Source organism: Peromyscus eremicus, chromosome 14 (assembly GCF_949786415.1).
Source record: "Peromyscus eremicus chromosome 14, PerEre_H2_v1, whole genome shotgun sequence".
In the NCBI taxonomy this organism is placed as follows: Eukaryota; Metazoa; Chordata; class Mammalia; order Rodentia; family Cricetidae; genus Peromyscus; species Peromyscus eremicus.
This window is the reverse complement of record NC_081430.1, coordinates 77,291,804-77,317,880: the sequence shown is the minus strand read 5'-3', so window position 1 is coordinate 77,317,880 and position 26,077 is coordinate 77,291,804. Positions and strand designations below refer to the sequence as shown.

Sequence of the window (26,077 nt, the reverse complement as noted above, 5' to 3'; positions counted from 1 at the left end):
TTGGGTTGCAGGAGCAAGAGCAAACAGACTCTAATTTTCCATTTCTATCTGTGTTGTTACTCCTTCCTATCCAAGCCTTTAAACCAGAGGGCATAATCCTTAGTAAAAAATGGATACTATATCAAGAGCTAAAAGTAATTCTCCTATTTTGGTAAATAAACCACTTAATACTCAACCTCTATTTTTAAAGGTTTATAAAAATTTCACTTGATAATACCAACCTACCTACATAGAAAAAAGAAAGGTCCCACATCTGTGATAAACAGAGGATGGCATTGTTATTATAACCCTCACCCAATTCCAGACCGAATGAATGGTACTGCCTTTCAGTAGATTATAAATCACAGGATTCCAACTGCATAAACAGTAAGAAAATTCACTATCGAAACAAAAATACTGAAAGTACTGTGTAGTTTGTATCTCCAGACTTTGGCTCCATTTGCCTGAGATAGGTTCCATTTCACTCAGTCCACAACATGTCCAAAGTTCATCGCATATTTGTAGAAAATGTGGAAAGAGGGGTTCTAGGATCAGAGAAGTTCAAAATGTCTCCACATCCCAAGTCAGTCTTGGGTATTCCTCAAACCAACTATACCACGTGAATGTGCACTTTTAAAACAGGACCAGCTCTGGTCACATTCTGCCACAGCGGGCTGTTTCCTATAGTTGGAAATATCCAAGATATATTGGCAAGTGAGCTACATAGAATTTTCCTCTAAGATGGGAGAGTCAGGGGTGTTTATGTGGAGCTGGAAAGATCTCACGGGTTACAAGCACTTGCCACTTTTGCAGAGGACCCCAGGTTCAGTTCCCAGTATCCACACGACAACTCACAACCAACTGTAATTCCAGTTCCAGAAGATCTGACAAACTCTTCTTGCCTTAGAGGGCACCAGGCATGCATGTCATACACATATACATATGCAGGCAAAATACTCAAACATTTGAAATAAAAATAAACTTTTTTTAAGTAAAATGTTTGTTTGTTTGTTTGTTTGTTTGTTTATCTCCAAGTAGATCTCACTATATAGCCCAGACTGGCCCTGCAAAATAAACATTTTTTAAGTAAAATGTTTGTTTGTTTGTTTGTTTATCTCCAAGTAGATCTCACTATATAGCCCAGACTGGCCCTGAGACCCTGGGCTCATAAAATCTTCTTGCATCAGGCTCCCAAGTGTCTGGAAGTGCAGACACACACTGCTGTGGCAGACTTAATAAAATACTTGAAAAACACTCTTAGCCAGGTGCAGTGGTACAAACCTGTACTCCTAGCTTCTTGGGGAGCTGAGGAGAAAGATCACTTGAACCCTGGGGTTCCTGACCAGCTTAGAAACACTGAAACTTCATGAGACTTGAATGGGTGGCAGGGAGAGCGGCATCATACCTTACTGAAAACAGCTGGGTTGGGGTACAGCTTATTGACAGATCAGTCACCTAGTGCATATAAGGCTCTAGGTTCAATACCCAGAGAGGGGAGGGGAGGAGGGGAGGGGAGGGCAGGGGGACAAACCAGACCGTTTGGCAGATTTTTCCATTATCACATAAGTATTTTTAATGCAAAGCAATTTACGGGTTGATATTAAGTACTGCCTAATGCTTATTCAAATTTAAATAAAATCTATTGTTTTTAATACCACATATTTTTCAACACACACACACCTACAAATTTGAAATTTATTAATTTTTGTTGAGGCTTTTCCCCCTAAATGTGAAACTGTTGGAAAGCAGACCTTAGTAAGAGGGCTTAGACCGTGTCAGGCACGCTCCCATGAGTGGATTAATGGTTTCTTGGGGGAATGGGTTAGCAACCACAGAAGTCAGACCCCTCTTTTTCCTTTACACAGCCCAGCTGCCCTATTGCTTCCCGCCATTGTGCTAAAGCTGCACAAAGCATTCACCAAAAGTCAAAACATACAAACACCATGCATTTGGTTGACACCCCCACCTCCAAAATCAAAGTAAAAATAAACTTCTTTTATAAACTGCTCCATCTCAGGTATTCTGTTATAGAAACAGAGAACATACTAACATAAACACTGCAAGTCTAAATAGTCTTAAGTTGAATTAAATCTTGTCTCCCAAGTCATTTGCTTCAAACAAAACAACCTCATTCCAAGAAAGATCCATTTTAACCACCAATTCTGGTGGTTAAATTACTGATTTGACTTTCAGCAAAAATGCTAGGTATAAAAAACATCCATTATTTTTTAAAGCTAAAAGGAAGACAAAGAAAAACACTGAGGAAAATAAGTATTTAATGCAATACTTTCCTTAGTCGGAGGACTAAAATGGGAGCAAAGGAGATATGGTCACAAAACAGCTATTGTCCCTGTCCTTAGAAGCTTCTAACTTATATGATCCCATTGTTAGAGTTTTGGCAAAACAAAAGAACTATATCTATATTGCCATTCATCCATGAGCAAAAGTGATATGTCTTGTAAGAAACTCTGTTCAGAGGGTTGGAGAAACAGCTCCGTGTTAAGGGCACTGGTTGCTCTGATAAAGGACTCAAGTTTGATTACCAGAATCCAAATGGCAGCTCCCAAGCATCTTTAAGCCAGTCCCAGAGACCCCAATGCCCCCTTCTGGCCTCGGTGGGCACTGCAGTCACATGGTGCACAAATATCCATGTAGGCAAAACACTCATACACAACAAATAAAAAAAAAACTTAAAATAAAGAAGAAACTCTTTTCAAATCCCTGTCACAAGAGGCACATCAGATTGACCTTTCCTCTCCTCTACATCTGTGGATGGTTTTTATCATTTATTCAGTCATGGGAATATACAATGTAAACGGTATTGATGATGACGACACCAATACTGACTGCTTAGAAGGTAGGTAAGCTCCTGACATTGCACCATTTACAGTTATTTACATATCTGGTTGTTATCCCATCTACTCCTCACCAAAATCCTATTTGGTCGATACCATTACTCTGTATGACAAGCTTAGTGTTAAAATATCACTGGGTTGGTTGGTTTGTATGGGGCCAGGTCTTGCCACATTGTCCACACTGGTCTCCAGTTCCTGGACTCAAGCTATCCTCCCAGAACAGACCACTGATCAAAAGTGTTCTATTAATACTGGGCGGCAGTGGCATATACCTTTAATCCCAGCACTAGGGAGGCAGAGGCAGGCAGATGTGTGTTGAGTTCAAGGCCAACCTGGCCTACAGAGTGAGTTCAGAAGCAGCCAGGGCTGTTACACAGAGATATCCTGTCTTGGAAAACCAAAAAAAGAAAAAAAAAAAAAACCTATCACAATAAGGAACTGAAATAGGCCAACAAATAAAGTATAACTTTACGTCTTGATTCTTTTGTCTAGACCCAGTGTTAACTACTCAATCAGAGGTAAGGATGTAACTACAGACTTAAGTTATAAGGATCCTGCAGATCAGAGGACAGCTTATGACAACTGGTTCTCTCCTTCCACCACTTGGGTCCCAGAGAATGAACTCAGGTAGCCAAGCTTGGTATCGAAGTGCTTTGACCCACTGTTTTAATGTGATGCAAATTTAAGATTTAGGAATTAATTTTTCCAGGTGTTTATTTTCCTACTATTCCCTTTCTACTTCATTTCCAAAAAATAACCATTCATCTGACTCAAGGCAGTCCTCACCTCCAAACAGGCTATCCTAAGACTGGGGGATCACACACACTTCACACCCCAAATGCACTCAGAACCTCAGGGCCTTCGTCCTCTCTACAATGTCTAATTGGGAAGAGACAACCCTGAAGCAGTGAATCATGAAGACTCTTTCAGTAAAGCCACAATTATAACTGTTAACCTTCTGAGGTTCATGAAAGTCACAGAGAACTTCATGAAGGCTGTGGATTCCCTTCTCGGAACATGCTCCGAATTCTACACCGAACACTTTCCATAATTTCAGGAGGCCTAAAGCACGGTCAAAGGATATCAGTTAAAAACGACTGGTCTACATTTTCTCATCAGCCATGTTTCCTTCAATATCAGGAAATCCTGGTATCATATGAGAAAATAAGTTCACACTTATTCAAGAAAAGCCAATAGAAAGAATTATGTCAAATGTCCAAAAATCAAAGAAAGGGGTACAAGTCAATGTGGGGTACTCCTAGGCTGGCTGGATACCAAAAGTCTCATTAAATAGCACTAGAGAAACAATCTAAACATTTCTATAATTTTAGACTGCACAAGTCAATCTTGTATATTTTCACTACCAATACCTTGCTTTAAATAATGTCATTTAATCAGCAGGAAGATTATCATTTGATTCTACTTATTCTTCCTGATTCTAATCTAGAAGACAGTTTCACCTTATTTTTCTCTCATTGCTGATTTACTAATTTTTAGACTAGTACTCTGTGTGCACGTGTATGGTGTGTACATAGGTTGCTGACCTATGCAGATGCCTGTGGGAAGCCAGAGGTTAACCTTGGGGTGTCTCTCCTCAGTCATGTCACCTCACTTTTTAGGCAGGGTCTCACTAAACTGGAAATTCACCATTTTGGCTAGACTGGCTGACCAGCAAACTCCCAGGATCCTCCTGTCTCTGCCTCCCAGCAGAGGGATTACAGGAGGACAGTGTCCAGCTTTTACTGGGGCCTGGGGATTAGAACTTGAGTCTTGAGGCTTGCACAGTGAGTGCTTTCCCTTATGCAACCTCCCCGGCCCCTGATTTCATAGTCCAACTGTCAGAGTTGAGGAAGGAAGAAGGTCTTGCTGATTCCTTGGATAAAAGAAGTATATCCAAATAAATATTAGTATAGTATAATCTATCTTTCTCTTTGAAGAACGTGCAGCTCCCTGACCTACTCAATAACCAGAGACTGGAACATATCTTTGTGTTATCTCCCCCCATCTTTGTGTGCATATGTGGGTGTGTGTGGGGGGGGGGGGTGTTACATATGTGGGTATGAGTATACACATATGTATGTATGCAAGTGTGTAGAGGCCATAGGTCAATCTCAGATGTTCCTCAGGTGCCATCCATTTCGTTTTTTTGAGACAGGGTCTCTCATTTGGCCCAGACCTAGTAAATTTGGCTAGGCTAGCTGGCCAGCAAGCTGTATGGCCCTCTCATCTCCCCAGAGCTGAAGTATGATCACAGGCCACTACACCGTTCTTTCCTGTGGGTCCTGGAGTTTTCATTAAGGTCCTCATGACTGCACGGCAAGTCACCTTCCTTTCTTGACCCATCTCCCTTTGTTTATGTCGCCCCCTCTCAAGGCATCAGGTTTCAAAAGAACTCTGTTGGCCATTTCATGATTGTCAGGGCCATGATGGTGGCACCCACATTAGTTTGGGTCCCGGTTGTATGCCCAGCATACAGCATACCTGGCACATAGGAAGATGTGCTCAAAAACTGCAACTTCAACGCACAGACAGAACTCTACAGCAGCTACAGTTCGAGCACTAAGTATGAGAATTTATCAATTTACTGAGCATTTCCGAGAATTTATCTAGAAATGGGGATAACAGTTCTCGGAGTTATTACAAAGACTAAACAAGACCAACTGCATAAAGCACACGAGAGAATTGTTGTTGTTGTTGTTGTTGTTGTTGTTGTTTTAATTATATTGGAGGTGGAAAGTTGGCTCAGCAGTTAAGAGCACTGGCTGCTCTTCTAGGGGACCCAGGATTTGATTCTCACACCCACAGGGCAGCTCAGTTTGCTGTACCTCCAGTTCCAGGGACTCTGGCACCCTCCTCTGCACACCAGGCATGCACACAATGCACAGACATACAAGCAGGCAAAACACCTATACACATAACTAAACAAAATTTAAAGCTAAATTATCCTTAATGTGACATATACTGTTTGAATGGGTATTTAGTGTGACTTTTTAAAAAAACATAACTAATTGGAGTTACTCAAATTAACTTCATAATCACATTTTTATTAGATAACAACAAAAAAAGGCCAGAAAAACCTAGGAAGGGATAGAAATACTAAAATACAAAGACAATTGGGGGGAAACCCTCATAAATAAGGAAATGTTTTGAAAGAAAATAACTCTTTTATATTTTTATGGCTCAAAGCACAAGTGATAATTTCCAAGTGACAAAACTCACCCAAATATAGCAACTGAGAGATTTATTTTTGCTGATGTTATTCTCTAGCTCTATCCCCAAAAAAAAGTTACTTCTTAGAGGCACGTACGCAGAGAGGAGGTCTTGGCCGGGGGAGCTTATTGACGTGTGCTCCAGTCCCTCCCCCACCTCTACCCCACACTAGGTTCTTTGAAAACTAAGTCTAAAGCGCCATCTGCTGTGTCTGCTCCATCACAGGTCTCTGGAGCAGAGGAGACTGCAGAAATGAAAAGCACAGTACATTCGGGATGTCACCTGAAAGTCTTGTTCCAAAGACACCAAAGAGGCCCGTCTACCCCCAGCATATACTTCTGGATAATATTCTTGGGCTTTTCACCTTCCTATTAAATAGGACTGACCATAGAAAAAAGCATCACAGTAGAGACCAGATAGTTAGTTCCTTTATACGCTAGGGAAACGGAAATAACAACCATTTTGTTTGTTGTGTGTGTTTGTTTGCCTTTGTGGGTTTGAGGATCAAATCCAAAAATCTCTAGTTCACAGCAAAGGAAAATGAACTGCTGAGGAGTTATTAAGCATTTTTCTGAAGTCACATAACCAGTAAGTGACGAGACGTTCTGGCCTCAGAGTAAATGTTTTAACCACAATACCAATATTTCTGTTACTATCAGTGGATTGAAAATCATTACTAATCACACTCTGGTCACTAGAACTTCAGAGAATAAGCTCTACAACATAGTATTTATTTCAACACATTTTAGCAACCTTCTATTTTCCAATTGCTTTGTTTTGGGGTGGGAGTGTAATATACATCTATGTTTAGAAAGTATTGTTTTATGCTGAAAATGTATTAAAACACAGGAGCCCTACTCTGGAGGTTCTAATTCAGAGTATCAAAACCGGAATCGAAGTCATTTTTGCCTTTCTGTTCATTTTCAGTTTTTATAGTGCTGAGATCAAATGCTGGACTTGCGCATGCTAGGGAAGAGTTCTACCACTGAGCTATATCAGCAGCCCTATAATAGGAGATCTTTGTTTTTAACAAATGGCCTCCAGTGATTCTGATGCAACCAGGCTGGCGCCTTGCATTTAGAACCATGGAGATTTTTTTTTTTTTTTGGGGGGGGGGGTGTTGCTATTCAGGATGATATTACTCAAGAAAGGAATTCCTCTACTTTTGGGTAGAGGGTCTCCTGATTTTCTCATTTTAAGTGATTTCTAGGCAGAAAACATGATTGAACTAAGGGAATCTGTACGTACTATACAACATCCCACTTCTTCTAAGAATAATGACCGAAGACAGAGAAGTAGACTGTGGAAGAGATGTGATGCGTGCAGCTGGGGCTGGCGCTCAGTGGTAACATGCTCCTGACATGCACAATGGGCTGGCTTTAATCCCATGATTATATTGAGTCCATAATATAATGAAGTGGGTATGTTAAGATGGCACTATAATTTACACATTTAAATGAGTCATTTGTGAACTGTTTCAATTAAGAACTTATTCTACTACTATTACACAAATCCCCTTGCAATATCTCATGGTAATTTCCTTTAGAACAAGTCCTGGAAGTAAATAATTCACTTTATGACTTTATATTTCATTTACATTTTAAGTCTATTATTAAATTTGATCTTACTCAGATTCTAAATGACAGTTGACTCTTTGAAAATAAAAAAAAAAATAATCTACAAACTACAGAAAATAGTTAAAAGGATATACGAAGGGCCAGACCCTCCCATCAAAAGAACAAGCATATAGAAAGTAAGTATAAAATATCCCATGGTTGTTTTGAGGGGAAACAATATCCACTCTATATATCACTTCTGGCCTCCAAAAAGATGCTCAGCTGCCATATTTTTCCATCACTGTAGCTTCTAACTACCACCACAGCAGCTTTCACTTCCTATGGAGATGTTCTTTGTCCTAGTCTTCACATTCTGGAGACTCTAGTCTTCCTCGGGAAGGAGGGAGGCTCTGAACCTTCACTGATGTACTCCTTATACTCACATACCCTCCACTGCAAGTTCAGCGCGTCTGCCCACATTGCCCAACCCACCCACTATTTCCAATACTACAAAGCAGCTTCCCAGAAAGCCCTATTAGGATCAAGCACAACAATTTGGTGTCATCAGCAGATTTCACCATTTCCTCTGGGACTCGTGAAATAACACTCTAAACAAGCATGAGGCTGGTGTCAACTCTTGCAGTTCCTACCATGAACCTCTCTCTCTTCAAATGAAGCCAGGCCATTCTCTTCCACCCAGTGATTCCCACCATAGAACTACAATGTGTTTATTTGCTAACATTTAAATTTTGATGGCTATTTTTTAACTGAAAGTTGCAAAATGCATTACAAAAGTAAAGGGGGGGAGAATCCCAAAAGAAAGACCCCAAAAGCAGCACCAAGCAACAGCTCCCAGATGAGCAGTCTACCCAATCACTCAAACTGCCTCTCAGACTTGTCTGCTTCTCAAACTTTAACACAATTTTGACCTTTTCTCTCCAATTAGTTATTTTTTTATAGTTGGATGAGAGACCACTAGTAAACACTCTTGAAAAATCTGTATGAATTATAACCAGCAGGTCCAATTACTTTAATTAGATTTTCTTCTCCTTACTGCATCAAAAGAAGGAAAAGCAAACAGCCCTTACATTGAAAGTAAAAGCCCAAACTGTGTTCCACCCAAACATCTGTACTATGGACAGCACAGAAGAACAACACCGCTCTCTTTTACCCAAGTGCAAATTCATGTGGGGCTTTCTTCTGCTTCCCCAGAGTGCTTCTGCAGTGGCATTTCAGACGAGACATGGAAGTGAAAGAAAACTAGGCTGAGGCCAAAAAAGCAACACTGTCCTTCTGCAGGCTCACTTACTGTAAACACCCCTCCTCGCCTTTTCCACTCTAGCAGACCCCCGCCCAGAAGAAGGTGGTACTGTACTACATCATATTGACCCCATCTCAGAGAACAACTTCTTGTGTGGGATCATGAAAGGATAAAGTCAGCAGACACCATCATCCCCTCAGCCCTCACACACAGCCTGAGACAGTCTCTGGACCATGGTAGTTCTGGGATGCATGAACTGAGAGGCAGGATGGAATGAGTACTGGAGAGACCCAAAAGGTCTCCTAAGATGCAGTGGACGAGCAGACAGAGCAGCGGTGAGCAGAATTCCCTTGGCTATCTTGCCCCATATAAAACCAAGTCCAAATCCTCTCCTTAAAGAGCCAAATTTGCCAAAGACTTGCAGACTTCACGTCTGGCAGCACACGCACTGCATGGGAGGTGTCAGGTAACTTACAATCCCAGCCATCTACTCGGGCCACCAGTGAACCACACAGCTGAAAAGTTCACCACCTCAAAACTCAAACTCTGCTGGGATCAGAAGGGTGCTCTCAAGGGGCCGTACTCAGATCTCATTATAACTCCATGTTATTTTAATACTGTTCCTTGGATTTTGCCCCACACACAATTCCCAAGTCCCAGAAAGACCATGAACAGTGTCCAGATGTATAAATGCAAAAATACTTCCCTCCTACTTGTGGACTCCAAGATAAACACCACAAGAAGCACGTGTGACTGAAGTCGGAGCTCGTTCCAAATTAAATACTGCATCATGTGCACAGTGTATGGCTTAAAAAACAAAACCCCACGAATATCCTACACGGTTCATGGGCCAGGCTTGGGCAAGCACATGACCACACTGAAGAAGGAAACGTGAATCGGAGAGCAGGGGTAAAGGGTGAGAACAGCCTCTGTCGGGACCTTTCCCAGAAATCTGTTGCTATTTTCAGGGAACATTTGTATAATATGGGACACAGATGAAAGAGGAAACAGTGTCGTTCTGTTTGGTTGCCTGCCCCCCCTCAACAGATGACCCTTAATTCCAAAACTGCCTTTCAGTGGGGAAACCCTGCAAAGATTTCAAAAGCCCTAAGTAAGCAAAGCACAAACATCATTAAATACAGATACACATGCCCTCACTGAGGTAATGAATACTTAAATGTCTGGCCAGTGAGCCCAGACAGAATGCTGTTGACCTGGAAGCTGGGTCTGAGGAGAGTACATGGAAACATGGGGGCAGAGACACAGGACACAGACCACGTGAAAGATATCTACATTACTGCTGTGTTTCCAGGATTAAAGGATTCCTTTGTCTGTCTCTCTCCACTTCCCACACTTAAGTTTCTGTTAAAAACCTCTCCTCAGCAGACTGTAACTTTGCTTCAATAAAGTCACAGTAAAAAAGAAAAGTGAGCCGGGTGGTGGTGGCGCACGCCTTTAATCCCAGCACTCGGGAGGCAGAGCCAGGCGGATCTCTGTGAGTTCGAGGCCAGCCTGGGATACCAAGTGAGTTCCAGGAGAGGCGCAAAGCTACACAGAGAAACCCTGTCTCGAAAAACCAAAAAAAAAAAAAAAAGGAAAGTGAATGGCTCTATAAAGGAGAAGACAGGAGATGAGAGTTTGGCTAAGCCCGGGTCTTCAACATTTTCTCCTGCAACTTAACATAAGCAAAAGCCCTGGAAAAAACTCAGATCGGAAAATGTCTAACTACCGAAATATCATGGCTTTGTAAAAAAAACTAAACATTTGATAAGTTCAGAATACACACACATTCACACACTGTGTAGGTTATGAAGCATAGCTATTAGAATACACACCTATGAACCCGCCCACCTTTTTTTTTAATTAGCATTCTTCCAGTCTGAAAAGCTTAGAATGTCACTCGGTGGCAGAATATTTGCCTACCATGCCCAGGACCCTGGGTTCAGTCCTCAGCAATGACAAAGGAGGACAGGAGCTGGGGGAAATTTCCAATCTGGTAATCTGCTGTAGACTAAATTTTTACATCTCTCCCAGAAATGATCTTTTGAAGCCCTAATCCCTGATGTGATGGTGTGAGAGTCCATGAAGCTTTTGACAGGGGCCTGGTTAGGCCAGGCCTTGAAGCTGGCAGCATAAGCACCGGGAAGGAGGAGGAGGCCTCCAGCCAGCACCTGACCTCATGGGACTCCGGTCTCACTCTCTGCTTACTCCGCCCAGTCCATGGTGCTGCCGCGGCTCTAGCTGAGAAGTCACAACGCAGCAGCCAAGCCATCTTCCCACACGGTGGCCTGTCCATGGTCATCGCTATTCTGAATTATGCATCTATTTCATTATTTCCTCTTTTAAAAAAATGGTTTTGGGCCACAGCTATTGGGATTTCTTTTAAGGAATTTAGTATTCCTCTTACATTGTCAGTCTTGGGTCTGCCACACTACAGATACGCACATGGGTGCCTCCCTTTCTAAAGCTTATATCCCAGGGCAATGTGACACGCAGCGCATGCTGGGTACAGATATGCGCCTAAAATAGGTCTGCTGCCATCCCTCCCGTGCTCCCCTTTGTGTCTATTTCACCTGGAAAGGGGATTTTAAGAGACAGCATGTGCAGCGTCTTTCCCTCAGCATGGTTAAGTACTGGCCTATATGTCTCTCGTCGTCTAAGGCCCGAGGATAAGAGATCACGGCTGACTTGGCTCTGAGTTCACAGTAACTGGCTGAGTATGAAGTCAGTGTTTCTCAGCTCATCTCAGCCCAAGTGCCTCACAGGCTTCACAGGCAGAGCTGATCAACAACAAATACTGGGCCTTTGAGGACTGCTTTTCTTATCTAGCACACCTCTTCCTACCCCCAGATCCTTGTTTACCAGTTATCTCCCCAGACTGTAATCAATACAGTGGTCATCTCATCACCTCAGCACCCAGAGATAAAAAGCAGATGATTTCCTTAGTCACACACAGCTGACCTTTAGTCTGGGCAAGCACACAATCTCACGTGACAGTTTCATTTCACAGGATCTGAACTATCCTTAATCACAGGTGCCAACAGGACATGTGGCCCAAAAGGAAGCAAATAAATAAAAAAGGCCTCCCACTGAAGAACAGCATCCTCTATAAAGCAGACGATCCACAGACTGGAGGAGACATCCCTGCACCTCGGCAGCCGAGAGGTCCCTCATCATCTCAGATCTTTACATTCTGTCCTCGGCAGTCTCTTGGGGGCTGTGTTCTCAAGGAACCTACACCCTCGATTATGTCAGCCTTATGCAATACTCTCATGTTACAAACTTCTCAAAGGAGCAAGAGTGGCAGTTAACGCCATGTCAGACTCTAAACAAGGCTGTATGACCCCCTCCCAAAGATCGTCATCAGTGTGAAACCCTCTCTGACTCACCCTTCGTTGTGCTCAAAGCACAAGACTATCTAAGGCACTTTCTGGGTGTGGAAGGAGTCAGGGAGAAAGCGGCTGAAGATTTAAACAGGTCACAGGACTCCAGTCAAAGGGATATCGGCCTCCCTTCCTCCCTCCCTCCTGCCCTCCCTCCCGCCTTCCCTCCCTCCCTCTCTTTTATCTTATTTGATTTTGAGGCAGGGTCTTGTGATGTAGCCCAGGCCAGTCTTGAATTCACAATCTTCCTGCCTCAGCCTCTGGAGCGGCTGAGATTACAGGCACACCACCATATCTACTGAAAGACTGCAAATATGCACATTGTAAAGAACTGCAGCACACAACAGGCTACTTCACAAAACCTGTATCTGTTCACATACACAACTGAAAAGCCAACGTCAAAGTCCACACTGACCATCTTGATGGGCAACTCAAGGGGAAAGCCTTGAGGAGAAAGAACAACTTTTTCTAAGGTCTGTTAACGAAAGAGAGAAAAGCACTCATCATGCCTCTAACTAGCTGCTCATGATCAATCCTTATCCACATCGCCACTGTGTTTGACGTCAGGCTGAAGGTCGGGAAAGAGGACTCAGAACCACCACCTGAAGTACTGGGAGAGAATGGCCAGTAGGGGACAAGCTCTGGTACCCATGTCAGCAATCCACACTCCCCAAGGCCATCCAGCTCTCAATTACCAATGGGGAAACATCTGCCCTCAGACCATGCCAAGGACACAGTCCACTTTTTCCCACCTATTGAAATACGAATCACAGTCCGTTACTCCTCTGTACCTAAAGGAGAGAAGGACAGCAGCAGCTGTGTCCTGACCACCTGTGAGGGAACACCTCGGAGGATGCTGGCCATCCATCATTCCTGCTGGAACCAGGGTGTCACTCAGAGTGGTTTTACTTCTTAGACATTTCTAGCGGTACCTCTTGCTGTGCCACAAAAAGGGGAAAACAGCCGTTCTTTTCTTACTGCCCTAATCTCTGCATTTAGGATAGAGGTGTGTATGTGCTAGAGGTGGCTATGTTTCACTAAGCAGTTTCCATTCCCTGTGTCCTTCTCATTGTTCTGCATCCTGCACATGGGCACAGCGTCTCGGTAAAGACAACTGTTACCTCTCTGTACAACCTACTAATAGAACACTTGCTTCTAAAGCACCCTGTGTCAGCCAACATACACTATATCTATAGAAGACACTGCTGCTTCAAATAATGCTACCAAGAAAGTGAGAAGACGGGGTTCATCAGTGAGAGTGGGTGAGATAAGAGGAGATTGGGTGAATATGGTCAAATTACACTATAAATGTATGAAACTGTCCAAGAATTACTTTTTAAAAATTTTAAAGAAAGTAGTTCTAGTGAGATGACTCAGTAGGACGGGGGCTGCTGCCAAGAATGGTGACCTGAGTTCAGTCCCAGCCACCCCATCCACTACGAAAAGTGGTGCTCTGAGCTCCACTGCGCATATGGCATGCGTGAGTACATGCATGCATATGTGTGCATGCTCGAGTGCACACACACTCAAAATAAAAAAATAAATGTAAAAATACTTCCATCAATAAAAAGCAAAAAGACAGACAGGGGAAAGACAATTATTTTATAAGGGACTTGTATCTAATATCTACTGTGCTCTTACTCAATAATAAAGATAACCCAATTATAAATGAACAAAATTTTAAAACATATTCTCAAAAAAAAAGATATATAGATGGCCAGTAAGCACATGACTGCCAATGTAACCAGGCACTAGAAACGCAAAGAAAAACCACTTTCTTTTTGAAAAAAAAAAGGGGGGGGAAGTGCTGTGGGATGTTCTGTATGGCAAATGTGTTGCTGATTAGTCAATAAATAAAACACTGATTGGCCATTGGCTAGGCAGGAAGTGTAGGCGGGACAAGGAGGAGAATAAAGCTGGGAAGTGGAAAGCTGAGTCAGAGAGACACTGCCAGCCGCCATAATGAGAAACAACATGTGAAGATGCCACGAGTCACGTGGCAAGGTACAGACTTATAGAAATGAATTAATTTAAGCTGTAAGAACAGTTAGCAAGAAGCCTGCCATGGCCATACAGTTTGTAAGCAATATAAGTCTCTGTGTTTACTTGGTCGGGTCTGAGCGGCTGTGGGACTGGCAGGTGAGAGAGATTTGCCCTGACTGTGGGCCAGGCAGGAAAACTCAAGCTACACATATTAAAATGGAAACAAGACATATTTACAGAATGGGCACTGTACCCTGTCTTCTGGGTATCTCTAAAAATGAACCGTCTTATACTTCAAGGCAATTGCCTATACATGAGTATATGTGGGATGTTAAAGGCAGGTTTTTCTGGTATGTCTCAAAACTAAGCCTTTCGGAAAGGATCCTATGAGAGCTATCTTACACCAGGTATACTGTAACTAGTCAGTTTCGCTTATTAACTCAACCAAAATGTATTGAGCATGCACAGCCTTACAAACATGGTTATATAAATAATTCAAGTTACTAGTGGACATTACTGTAAAATAATTCACTAGTATGGAGAAACACAGAATGCTTTTTAGACACACATGCATGCACTACCTCCTTAGTAAGGGCTGGGCATCTGACTACATGCTCTAGAGTCTGAAACAATACCTGCCCTCCAAGAGCCAATATCCCACGCAAGTCAACAAGATTGCTTTTTAATAGCCTGTTTTGTTTTGTTTGTTTTTTCTGGTAAGAGAATGGAATGGAGAATATGAAGCAACCCAAAACAAAGGAGTTTTCTCTTCTATATTATTTAACATAATCGATGAGGAAGGACATCAACATTTTTTTAAGTTCAGCTTTTAACAATCCCTTAACCTGTAAAGTCTGAGAGGCTGGGAACAGCATCCTGTCCACCACGGTATCTCAATAGAAACCCTGACTCTCATTACACAGGTGTGGGTGAATCGATAAACTAAGAGCCAAGCCAGCTGCAAGCCACAGATGGTACTGACACCACACTCCTGCGGGCGCTACTACATGTCATTACTTCCTGCACAACTCTTGGCTATTTTCTCTTCTTCTGCCCTCATACTTCTTTTCCCTCCTTTCCCTTCATTTCTTCCTTTCTCTCTTAGTTGAAATCTTTCTTAGGTTTCAGGAACTGCCACCAGCTCTTGTCACTGACAATGCTTTGCCACTGAGCAGGTCACAATGTCTCAGTAGTAGCAGGGATGGAAGGCATAACATTTTTTGTTAAAAAGCGCCCCCTAGTGGTTTAGCTCCTTCTATCCCTAAGGTGCAGGGGCCTGAAAGCAGCAAGCAGCAGCAAGAATGGATTCCTCCTGTCGGCTGGTCTGGGCTTGGTCTCCAGGCAGCATAGTCTCATCAAGACCTTTAACATCTCTAAGCAAGCTGTGAGTTACCAATGAGAAATATCTGCACTTAAACATATACTGATTCTTTCTTACCAGTGGTTACTTCCTTCTCATAAACAGCACAGGGATATAGAGACCTTTTACTTAATAGAAACTTTAAACCCTATGAAACAAAAATCTAAGCATGCTTTCCTCTACCTGCAATAATGTCCCCTGCAGTTGATCACAGTTCAAGAAGAGGTGAGGTTGCAGCTGTCCTACTGCCTCAGCACAGTAACTAGGGCCCACGGGTGAGACAAGGAGCGGTGGAAGGATACAACCAGCCAGGCTCTGATACCTCCCACCGAGTCCGCTGTGAAGTATTGAGCTCAGTGGGAGCATTCACCAGACTGGGAGGAAGCTGGGGAAGCTCCCCGGGCGGTTCCGGCACTATTAAGGAAATGGGCACCGCACGGACAGTGGGACAGATTCAGAGGTGAAGATGTCTACAGGAAGGAGCATCTCAGTTCCAAGATGGCTGCTGCTGAGCTGTGGGATGTGGAGGCACCATAACAACCAGCGCACCGTCTAGAAAGACTGCAAACAGCGGACAACGGCTAGAAAAACCCAACGTCCAAAGCCCAACACAGCTCTGCCAAGGATGTCACTTGTCTGACGAGAGGACAAAGAGAGTGAGCTCAGTTTCAACGCTCCCGAGTGGAGAAAAATTCAATTAAAAAGGATGGGGAGAGTCTAACACTCCTGTGACTTGGACATATCGTTCTGTATCCTTTCTGACGCAGGAGAGAGCCTGGAGAGAGGAGAAAAGGGATACCCAGGAGAGGGAACTCATCCTGAGAGGAACTTTAGCAGAGAGCGGTGTGGGAAGCCAAGGTTACTGTGCCCTGTATGAGTTCTCACTGATGGAAACAGTCGTGTATTTCAGGCAGTCTATTGAAAAGGCTTTGGCCACTTCCCTGATTCTTACTCAAACATCTAAATTACATATTCTCTTTAAATAAGAGCTAGAGAGGAAAAACGCTCCAGCCTCCAAAAGGAAACGTTCCTTAATATCTTTTTTTTTTTTTTCCCGTATTGGCAAGCTTCGAAAGCAGGATAAAGAGTTTTTACATGCTGTAACTTTAGACAAATACTAACAAGAAGAACCAAACTCCTGTGGTTCAAGTATGCAATCGGATACATGTTTTATGTGTTATGTAAGAATGACACATTGCCCCTTGAGTCAAGAGGAAGGCCTTTTATGTGTCTTGGTAGGCAAGACAAAAGCTGCAGGCAGCAGGGCCCTCTGCTTAGTTTCCCTCACACTCAGCCCTTTCTTGACGTCACTTCCCCCCAGCAAGGATGACTGAAGCCCATAAAGCTAGAGTAAGCAGTCCTGAAACAGTCAGCTACTGCCAAAGTCGATGGAAAACAAGCAGAAAGGAATCCCGCCCCCCCCCCCCAAATCCTTCAGGACCTTTCCTTTCTCAGAAATACCACAATTTACCCATTTACTAACTCAACTCAAGCCTACCCAATAAGCTTTACCCAGATACTTCGGTAAACAGCTGCTCCTGACTGCCTGATACCTAATCTCCCTTCTTCTGGGAACTAGACCCCATTTGGAAGTCTTAACACCCCCAAACCACTCGCAGACACGTGTTACTGGAGGGATGGCATCCCTGAAAACAGGAGAGTGTGAAGTCCAACAAGGGTAACAAGTCCCCACTGACATAGTAGACACATGACACAGACTAGTCTCCAACAATCATACAGAAATTACAAAAGCGGGAGAGGATAAAACAGAGATTTGGGACTTCCGCTCAGCTCGGCCCTTTCCTGTTCGGCTCGTGTGGTTGAAGCGGCGATCTCGGACGCCGGGTCTCTCGTTTTCATCGCATAGACACCTCTACTGCAAAGATGGTCAACGTACCTAAAACCTGGAGGACTTTCTGTAAGAAATGTGGCAAGCATCAGCCTCACAAAGTGACCCAGTATAAGAAGGGCAAGGATTCCCTGTACGCCCAAGGAAAGCGGCACTACGATCGGAAGCAGAGTGGTTACGGTGGGCAGACAAAGCCAATTTTCCGAAAGAAGGCCAAAACCACAAAGAAGATTGTGCTCAGGCTTGAGTGTGTCGAGCCCAACTGCAGATCCAAGAGGATGCTGGCCATTAAGAGGTGCAAGCATTTTGAACTGGGAGGAGACAAGAAGAGAAAGGGCCAGGTGATCCAGTTCTAAAACTTGTGTTTTCTGAGAGGAAAATACTGAAGCAGTGGGAAAATTCCCTGTTAGAAAATAAAGTTATTGTTACTGAAAAACAAAACAAAACAAAACAAAACACAGATTTGGGGTTTGCCCCTTTTTTTCTAAGATAAAGCTCCAGAAGCCCTTGGACTCTTCACAGTGATGAAAGAATCCTTAGTTTGATAAGAGGACTAATGGCTGGGAGCCCCAGATAGCTTCAAGATGGGGACTAAGGTATGCTAACTAACAGGACTGGGACTCACGCCTCTACCTCCGGAGAGGAGAAAGGGCCTGAAAGTTAGTGACTCCCTGTGGCCAGTGACACAATCAATCTGCCTACATAATGAAGTCTTCATCTGAGGAGACCGGTGCTGGGAGCCTCTGGCCAGCTCAACACTGGAGGCACTTGGAGGGCAGAGTACATGTCTGAAAATGACCAGAAAGTTCCAAGAATGTTAATTTGGTGATTATGAGGAGGCAAATTCACAACACTGAATCTGTAAACAATGAGGATCAACTATATATGCACACTTGCAGGAAACATGAGTATGTTGACTCAAACCCAGCACAATAAAATACAGATGCATTTGATTACATATAAATAAGAAACCTGGAGCCAGTGAGATGTTTCTGTGGGTAAGGCCTCTGCCACCCAATGATGTAAAGCCTAACCAACAAGTTCAATCCCCAGGACCCAGACAAAGGTGGAAGGCAAAAGTTGACTCAATAAGTTGTCCTCTGACCTCCACATGTGTGCCATGGCATGCCTCCTCCCCTATCCCTGCATTATCACACACAAAGTAATAAATCATTTTTTAAAGAAAAAATTTTTAAAAAAACCTTATGCATAGGGGAAAACTGGCAGTCAAAGAACAGGGAAACTGTTTGCAAAACATCATAGGTTAAAAAAAAAAAACCACTAGGGCTGGAGAGATGGCTCAGGGGTTAGGAGTATATATTGCTCCAGGGCAGGGCCTGAACTTGCTGCCTAGAACCCACATCTGGCAATTCACAACTGCCTGGAACTCCAGCTCCACAGGAACCAATGCCTCTGGCCTCCAGGGGCACCTGCACTCCCATGTACATATCCACACAGGTACGTAAAACTGAAAATAAGTCTTTCCAAAGGTACACCACAAGCAAAAATTAGAGGAAAGAAAATTTAAAATCCGTTGGAAAATGTTAGTAGTTTACACAAAAAGCACAGAACGGTCTTTGTAAGGGAAGTATGGGCGAGCGCAGAGTGCAAGTACCCAACTGACCCCTGCATGGGTGGAGAGAAGGTTCTGACAGTAGATATGGGAGAACAGCAGAGAAATGCCAGCGACATCTGGAGAATTCCAACAGTCGCAGCTACCTCCAGGGGGCTCAGGGCAGAGAGGGAAGCAGATTGGTCAAGGTCAGGGCTTCCAGGGGACTCAGGGCAGAGAGGGAAGCAGATTGGTCAAGGTCAGGGCTATCTTGCAGGAGCAGGGGTATGTGTATGAATCATCCCAACATTAGAAGCATCTTAATGAGAGAAAGAAAATCTATTCTGTAAAAACTTGGGAAATCTAATATTACTACAGGAATTCTTATTTAAACAAAGCACACTATTTTTCCTCTCAAAGATCTAAGTGAAATGTTTTTTTTATTTGCTGAGACTCAAGAAAACTGAGTAGTCTTCAAATGTGTGTGCTTATGCTCTTAAACGTTACCATTGCAGTGTGTGCTATGAAGCTATAATGTTTACATCGGAATGATAGAAAAGAGTAAAACTCAGGAGACAGAGGCAGGGGAATAGGAGTTCAAAGGCCAGACTTGAATACAAGCCAAGTGTGGGGGCCATCTTGGGATCCAAGAGACCCTGTCTCATAAATAAATAAATAAATAAATAAATAAATAAATAAATAAATAAATAAAAGGAAAAGAAAAGGGGAAAGGGAGACCTAATGAAAGAATTTGGGCCTAAAGGGGGGATGGGGCTGTGGCCATGGCTTGGTGGACAAAAGTGCTTACCTACCTGAGGACCTGAGTTTAAATCCATACCTCATACACCACACACTACACCACACACACCACATACCACAGCACACACACTACACACATGCACAACACATCACACCACACACCACATACACCACACACTACACACATATACCTTATATTCCCCAAACAATATGCAAACTACATACACCACAGCACACACACTACACACATATACCACACACCACACACACACATTCACCACACACCATAGCACACACTACACAATGCACCACATACTCCTCAAATACCACAGACCACATACACATACCACACACACCACACAGGCACACAACCACAAAGAAGAAAAAAGAAAAGGTGGTACTAAGAAAATTACGGTTTACTTATGTTCTTGTGTTTATTCGTGTGTGTGTATGTATGTGTGTGTATATACAGGCATGTGCTCCACAGCACACACGTGTGGGTCACAGGACAAATTTCAGATGCTAGTTCTCTCCTCCCGCTGTGTGGGTTCCAGGGATCAAATCCAGGCTGCCCAGTTTGGAGGCAAGTGCCTTTACAAGCTGAGCCATCTCGCAAGCCCATGTTGTGCATATTTACTAGAAAATACTTAGCTGGCCCCTCAGTTATCTATTGAGTGTTATTATTCTTTCAGTGATATGCTTTCCATTGAGCACTTATATGTTTTAGTAAGATTTTATCAGATTCCATAAGGTAATTTTAAAATGCTTTTAAATATGAACTATTTAGCATATACATTAAAAATTGAGGACAGGAAATTCCTATATATGATAAACAGAATTCAAACTGGCTCATTTAATTGATTATGAGAGAGTAGATTTAGTGGGGGAGACATCTATGAGCTGGGGAAGTTATTTGCAGTTAAGCCAATAAATCAAAGTACAGAATAGCTACATACTGTAGGATTCCTCTTATAGGAAATATTCGTAAAAGACAAACCTACAGAGACTGACTGGTGGAGCTGGGGGTGGAGAATAACTACCAAGGGGTACCAGGAGGAGTCCTGTTCAGAGTGGGGGCAGCATTCTAGAATGAAACGGTGGTAGTGTTTGCACAAAGGTGAATGCTACAGTCTATGAACTATATAGCTCAACACAATTTTTAAAAAAGCATCCTCAGTATGCTGACTTTATAAGAAATAAGAGCAAGAATATAGAAAAGATGACCCAGAAACTTATGTAAGGGGGGTGGACAGGCAGATATGATAAACAGGCAGGAAATGATATGCAGGTGAATGGAACAGATGGAACTAAAAGAAGGAGGGTACATGGTGCCCGAATGCACCCTGTTGCACAATTCTGACTTTTAGATTACATTAGCATAAACACATAAAGTGGGAGGCCAATCCTAACATGAGATGCTAATAGCACTACATTTCCAATGTATGACAGTTGCTCTGGGGAGAGGCAACCCAAGCAACTTTTAACCATAGTCTTTGAAATACATCCCTGGGGTCAAAGTTGTTTGTTTTTTAACTCCAAATAAATTGCAAAATCTAAACAGTGGATTCTTCCCCCAGAGGAATAAATTAGCAATTCTGAAACTATTTTCTGTACAGTCTAAAATTGAAAAAATAAGTAAAGACACTTTGAGCAGTGCGAGTGTGTCTCTTGGTCCCAGGGAAGGGAGTTACAGACATGGGGGCGGAGAGGACTACACGGGCCGCGGTACTAGATCAGAACTGGACGTATCAGCACGAGGTCAGGACTACATAGGGAGACGTGGAAATGTGTAAAGATACAGACATACAGGTGCAACGGAATACATGTACACACACAACACTGTCCCTGTCCCATCTCCATAGACAACCTAGAATCAGTGAGCACAAGTACAGCTTTGGGTTCCTGAACATTACTGTCTCCTAAATGGAACAAGGAGGCTCTAAGAATTTATATATTGCATTTATTTGAAACCAAATTGCTTTTAGATTTCAGCATTTTTTTAAATTTGGGGATCTCTACAGATTTATAATGAGATGTCTTGGGAATGAAACCCAATTCTAATATGAAATTCACTTGTTTCATTTACAACTTATAGCTGGAGGATAATTTTATAAAATATTCCCAGTGTGGCCGTTTCTAATGTCACCCCTCGTGACATGAGGTGTGATGGGTGCTTGACATAGCTCAGATATGAAGTGACATTCCCTAACAAAGACTCATGTGTTGAAGGCTTGGTCACAGTTTGTAGACTCAATCACTGAGAAGTGACTGCACCATGAGACCTCTAGCCCAGTTAGTCAATTTAAGGACCAAGGACTGGTTCTAGGGCTAGAACTGGAAAACTACAAGATGAGCACAAAACACTCTCTTCTGTCAGAAAATTTTTAAAGCACAAGAGAAACAATATGACTCTAAGGTATAGGATTCATATCTGGGAGTTGGCAGGGCCAACGTGGAAGAGGTAGGTCACTGGGAGCGGGTTTGAGGATCCATGTCTTGTCCTGTTCCTCTCTACACTGCTCTGTGGTGGCCACAAGTGGACAGCTCTGCCCCTACCAACCCACCCACCATCATTCTCTACATGAAAACAGGCCCAGAAACAGTGAGCTGACCTAAACTGAAACTCCTGAACTACGAGCCAGAATACACCAGTTATGGTAGTTTAAATGTAATTGGCCCCCATAATCTCATAGGGAGTGGCACTACTGGGAGGTATGGTCTTATTAAAGTAGGTGTGGCCTTGTTGGAGGAAGTGTGTCACTGTGGGGGTGGGCTTTGAGGTCTCTTTTGCTCAAGCTGCCCTCAGTATGACACTCAGACTACTTCCTGTTGCCTACAAGATGGAAGACTCTTAGCTCCTTCTCCAGCACCATGTCTGCAGGCATGACACCATGCTCTGCACTATGACAATAGTGGACGAAACCTCTGAAACTGTGAGCAAGCCACCACAATTAAAGAGTTGCCATGGTCACAGTATCTCTTCACAGCCATAGAAACCCTAAGACACCAATCCTCGCTTTAGATTTTCTCAAGAGTTTGTCACGGTGATGAAAAAGCTAATTTACACTATGTCCAAAATGTTCGGAATTTTAGGACATTTTGAACTGTGATATTAGGAACTCTCAACCTGTGATTTGGATGAGGAGTATCAGTGAATGCTAAAACATATTCAAAATTTGAGGAGTTATAAACACACAGCCTTAGAGTGTCTCCTAACAAAGGGGAAGGCAGTCACTTTGTAGTATAGAAACTGGACAGGCACATCCTAAACAAAGCCATCCAGGTTAATTGCACAGGCAGGACAGATTTCGACTGTGTGTCTTTTGCTACACACTAAAAGGAACACACATCAATAGGATACCTGCCAAATAGAGGGTGACTTGCATCTTATGAGCAAACTCAAGTTCAGGTACATTGTACTATTTTAGATGCCTGTTTAGGTAAAGAGGCCTTATGCATATTAGGCCAGGACTAGGATGTGTATCATAACGAACCTTGCCTTCAATACTCATCCATTGATGGTTTTTTCCCTAAATCACTACTTTTTTAGCATTTGAAAACTGATGGTCTGAAAACCTTCTATAGGTCTTCTAAATTTATCAGCTGGAATTTTCTGTAAATTCCTTACTACTTGATTTCCCTGAAATAATATAAGCTTCCCAGTTAATATTATAACCTGAGTAGATGCTTAATTTGTTACTTGAATTTGCCATTCTTTCAGTAACTAATGACAGGTTGTGTTTTTTTGTTTTTGTTTGTTTGTTTGTTTGTTTGTTTTTGGTGGCTTCAAACAAGTTAAATGTTTCAACTAGTTCTGTCCATTTTGCAGTTGTCTCTTGGTTTGAGACTCAAACTTACTGATCTTGGCAGAAAAGAGTCAATCAATGACTTTGAAGTTCAGTTTTAGTCATAATGAATCTGAAGTGTCTATGAGAGATCCGAGAAGACATACCTCAGGTACAGTCAGAAACTACAAAGAGACCCAAAAGAAGAAAACCAATAGAAATAAAATTCTTATTCCTAGGAAATCCTAACCATCTTATAGATAGATGTGCCTAGGAGAGCTTTTCGGTATAAATAAAATTGTGAAATCATCAAATTCATCTGGTCCACCTGTGCCTCGTTTTGTTTTTTCCATCCTTCTGTTTACAGTTGCCAGCTAGGATACAGCAGACGGCTACTGCACAAAATTCCTACCCTCAGTGAACTTGGTAAGCAGCATCCTAACTTCCCTCCTCCAGGATAAAAGTATCACAGAATGAAATTAATATTATAAACTAGAAATAAAAATTATATCCAGCTAGAGCAATTAGCCTTGTGTCAAGATTTGGTATTTAATAAAAATAAGATAAGAAAAATGCCATAAAATTAGAGGACAGAAATGGTATATGATAGAGAATCAAAATGGAGTGGGGGGGCTAAGAAGAGCTGAAGAAAGGGAGAATGCAAAGTGATCTGGGTGGGAATGAAAAAGTTAGACTATCTGTAAGACAAGCACTATCAGTCAGGCATTGTGGTAAATGCCTGTGGTCCTAGCACTCAGGAGCCTGAGACAAGAGAATCACAAGTTTGAGACCAACTCAAAAAAACCAAAACAAAGTACTCTGCAAACGACCAGAGGAGAAGGGTAAGCACTAACCCAGATACAAACCCGTTTATTGACAATGGTGACTTGCCAGTAAGATATGCTGGTGCAATGTTGGCAAAAAGCTTGTGGGGGTAACCAACCATCTGATAGGATTTAAAGCCCACTCCATGAGATGGAACCCATACCCTACACTGCTTAGGTGGCCAAGAACCTGAGACCAGATAGGTCAGGGACATATCTACTATATATATATGTATGTATATAAAATAAGTAAGCCAGGCAGTGGTGGCACACACCTTTAATCTCAGCACTCGGGAGGCAGAGACAGGTGGATCTCTGTGAGTTCAAGGCCAGCTTGTGCTACAGAGTGAGTTCTAGGAAAGGTGCAAAGCTACACAGAGAAACCCTGTCTCAAAAAAACCAAAAGAATAAAATAAAATAAATAAAATAAAATGACTTCTAATGACTTTCTGCTATCCTCATAGATCAGTGTCTTGCTTGGCAACATCAGGAAATTTCCTCCTGCAGCAGATGGGAAGAAAAACAGAGACCTACACGGAACAATGTATAAAGAGTGAGAACTGTAGCTGATTTTTTTCCTGTATCCTGCCTGGTCCTGCAGCTGCTCAGACCCAAGTAAACACACAGAGGCTTATATTAATTAAAACTGCTCAGCCATTAGCTCAGTTGTCCTACTGACTAGCTCTTACACTTAAACTCAGCCCAATTTTGTTAATTTTCATGTTTTCTGTGGCTTTACCTGTGTGCCATTACATGATGCTCCCTGGACATCGGGCTGTCTCCTTGACTCTGCCTTCCTCTTCCCAGAATTCTCCTTGTCCGTTTATCTCGCCTATACTTCCTGCCTGGATACTGGCCAATCAGCTTTTTATTTATCAACCAATCAGAACAACACATTCACAGCATACAGAATATCCCACAGCAGAGAACCTTGGAACACTTAGTCCAAAATGGGATGTCTCCATCAAATCCCTCCTCTCAGGGCTCAGGGGACCCTATAGAAGAGGAGGCAGAAAAGTGTGTAAGAGCCAGAGGGGATGGAAGACACCAAGAAAACAAGATCTTCTAAACACAGCAGGACCAATGCACATATGAACTGTGGCAGCATGCAAAGGCCTGCATGGGTCTAAGCCAGATGGGGTCCCAGCGCTGACAGGGTTTCCCCAATCAAAAGCCCCCATCACCAATTCAGAAGCTATCTCCAACTAATAACCATTCACAAAGGAAAAGTTAGTTTTCTTCAACAGTGTCTCACTGGGTATACAAACTACTCTTAAGGACAGATCCCATGTGTTGTGGAATACTAGTTAAAGATGTGTTACGTTCTTTTATGCTGTGGAATATTTGTTTAATAATGCAACGATGTGTTGCATTTTTCTATGTTGCATTTGTTTAACTCTGTGAAGCTGTGTTACTCTGCCTGTCTAAAACACCTGATTGGTCTAATAAAGAGCTGAACAGCCAATAGAAAGGCAGGAGAAAGGATAGGCAGGGCTGGCAGGCAGAGAGGATAAATAGAAGGAAAGAACAAGAAGGGGGAAGAGCAAGAGAAAAGAGGATGCCAGGGGCCAGCCACCCAGCCACACAGCCAGACACGGTCTAAGAAGGAAAGAAAAGACATATAGAAATAGAAATAGGTAAAAGCCCAGAGGCAAAAGGTAGAGGAAATAATAATCAAGTAAAGCTGGCTAGAAATAAGCCAAGCTAAGGTCAGGCATTCA

At 42.7% G+C, this 26,077-nt stretch overlaps 2 protein-coding genes across 2 annotated transcripts in view; one reads left to right on the top strand and one right to left on the bottom strand.

Moving 5' to 3' along the window:
* The window catches only part of Rad51b (RAD51 paralog B), a 539,444-nt gene that overhangs the window by 452,220 nt on the left and 61,147 nt on the right, over positions 1-26,077 (bottom strand). The gene's annotated exons all lie outside the window — the stretch shown is intronic.
* LOC131924635 (large ribosomal subunit protein eL42-like) lies at positions 17,284-18,472 on the top strand. Its single transcript, XM_059279926.1, has one exon. The coding sequence runs from the start codon at positions 17,472-17,474 to the stop codon at positions 17,790-17,792; it is 321 nt and encodes a 106-aa protein (XP_059135909.1). The 5' UTR covers positions 17,284-17,471; the 3' UTR covers positions 17,793-18,472.

What these genes read in the sequence shown, in the direction of transcription:
- LOC131924635 (XM_059279926.1), top strand. Translation starts at nt 17,472, where the DNA reads ATGGTCAACGTACCTAAAACCTGGAGGACTTTCTGTAAGAAATGTGGC.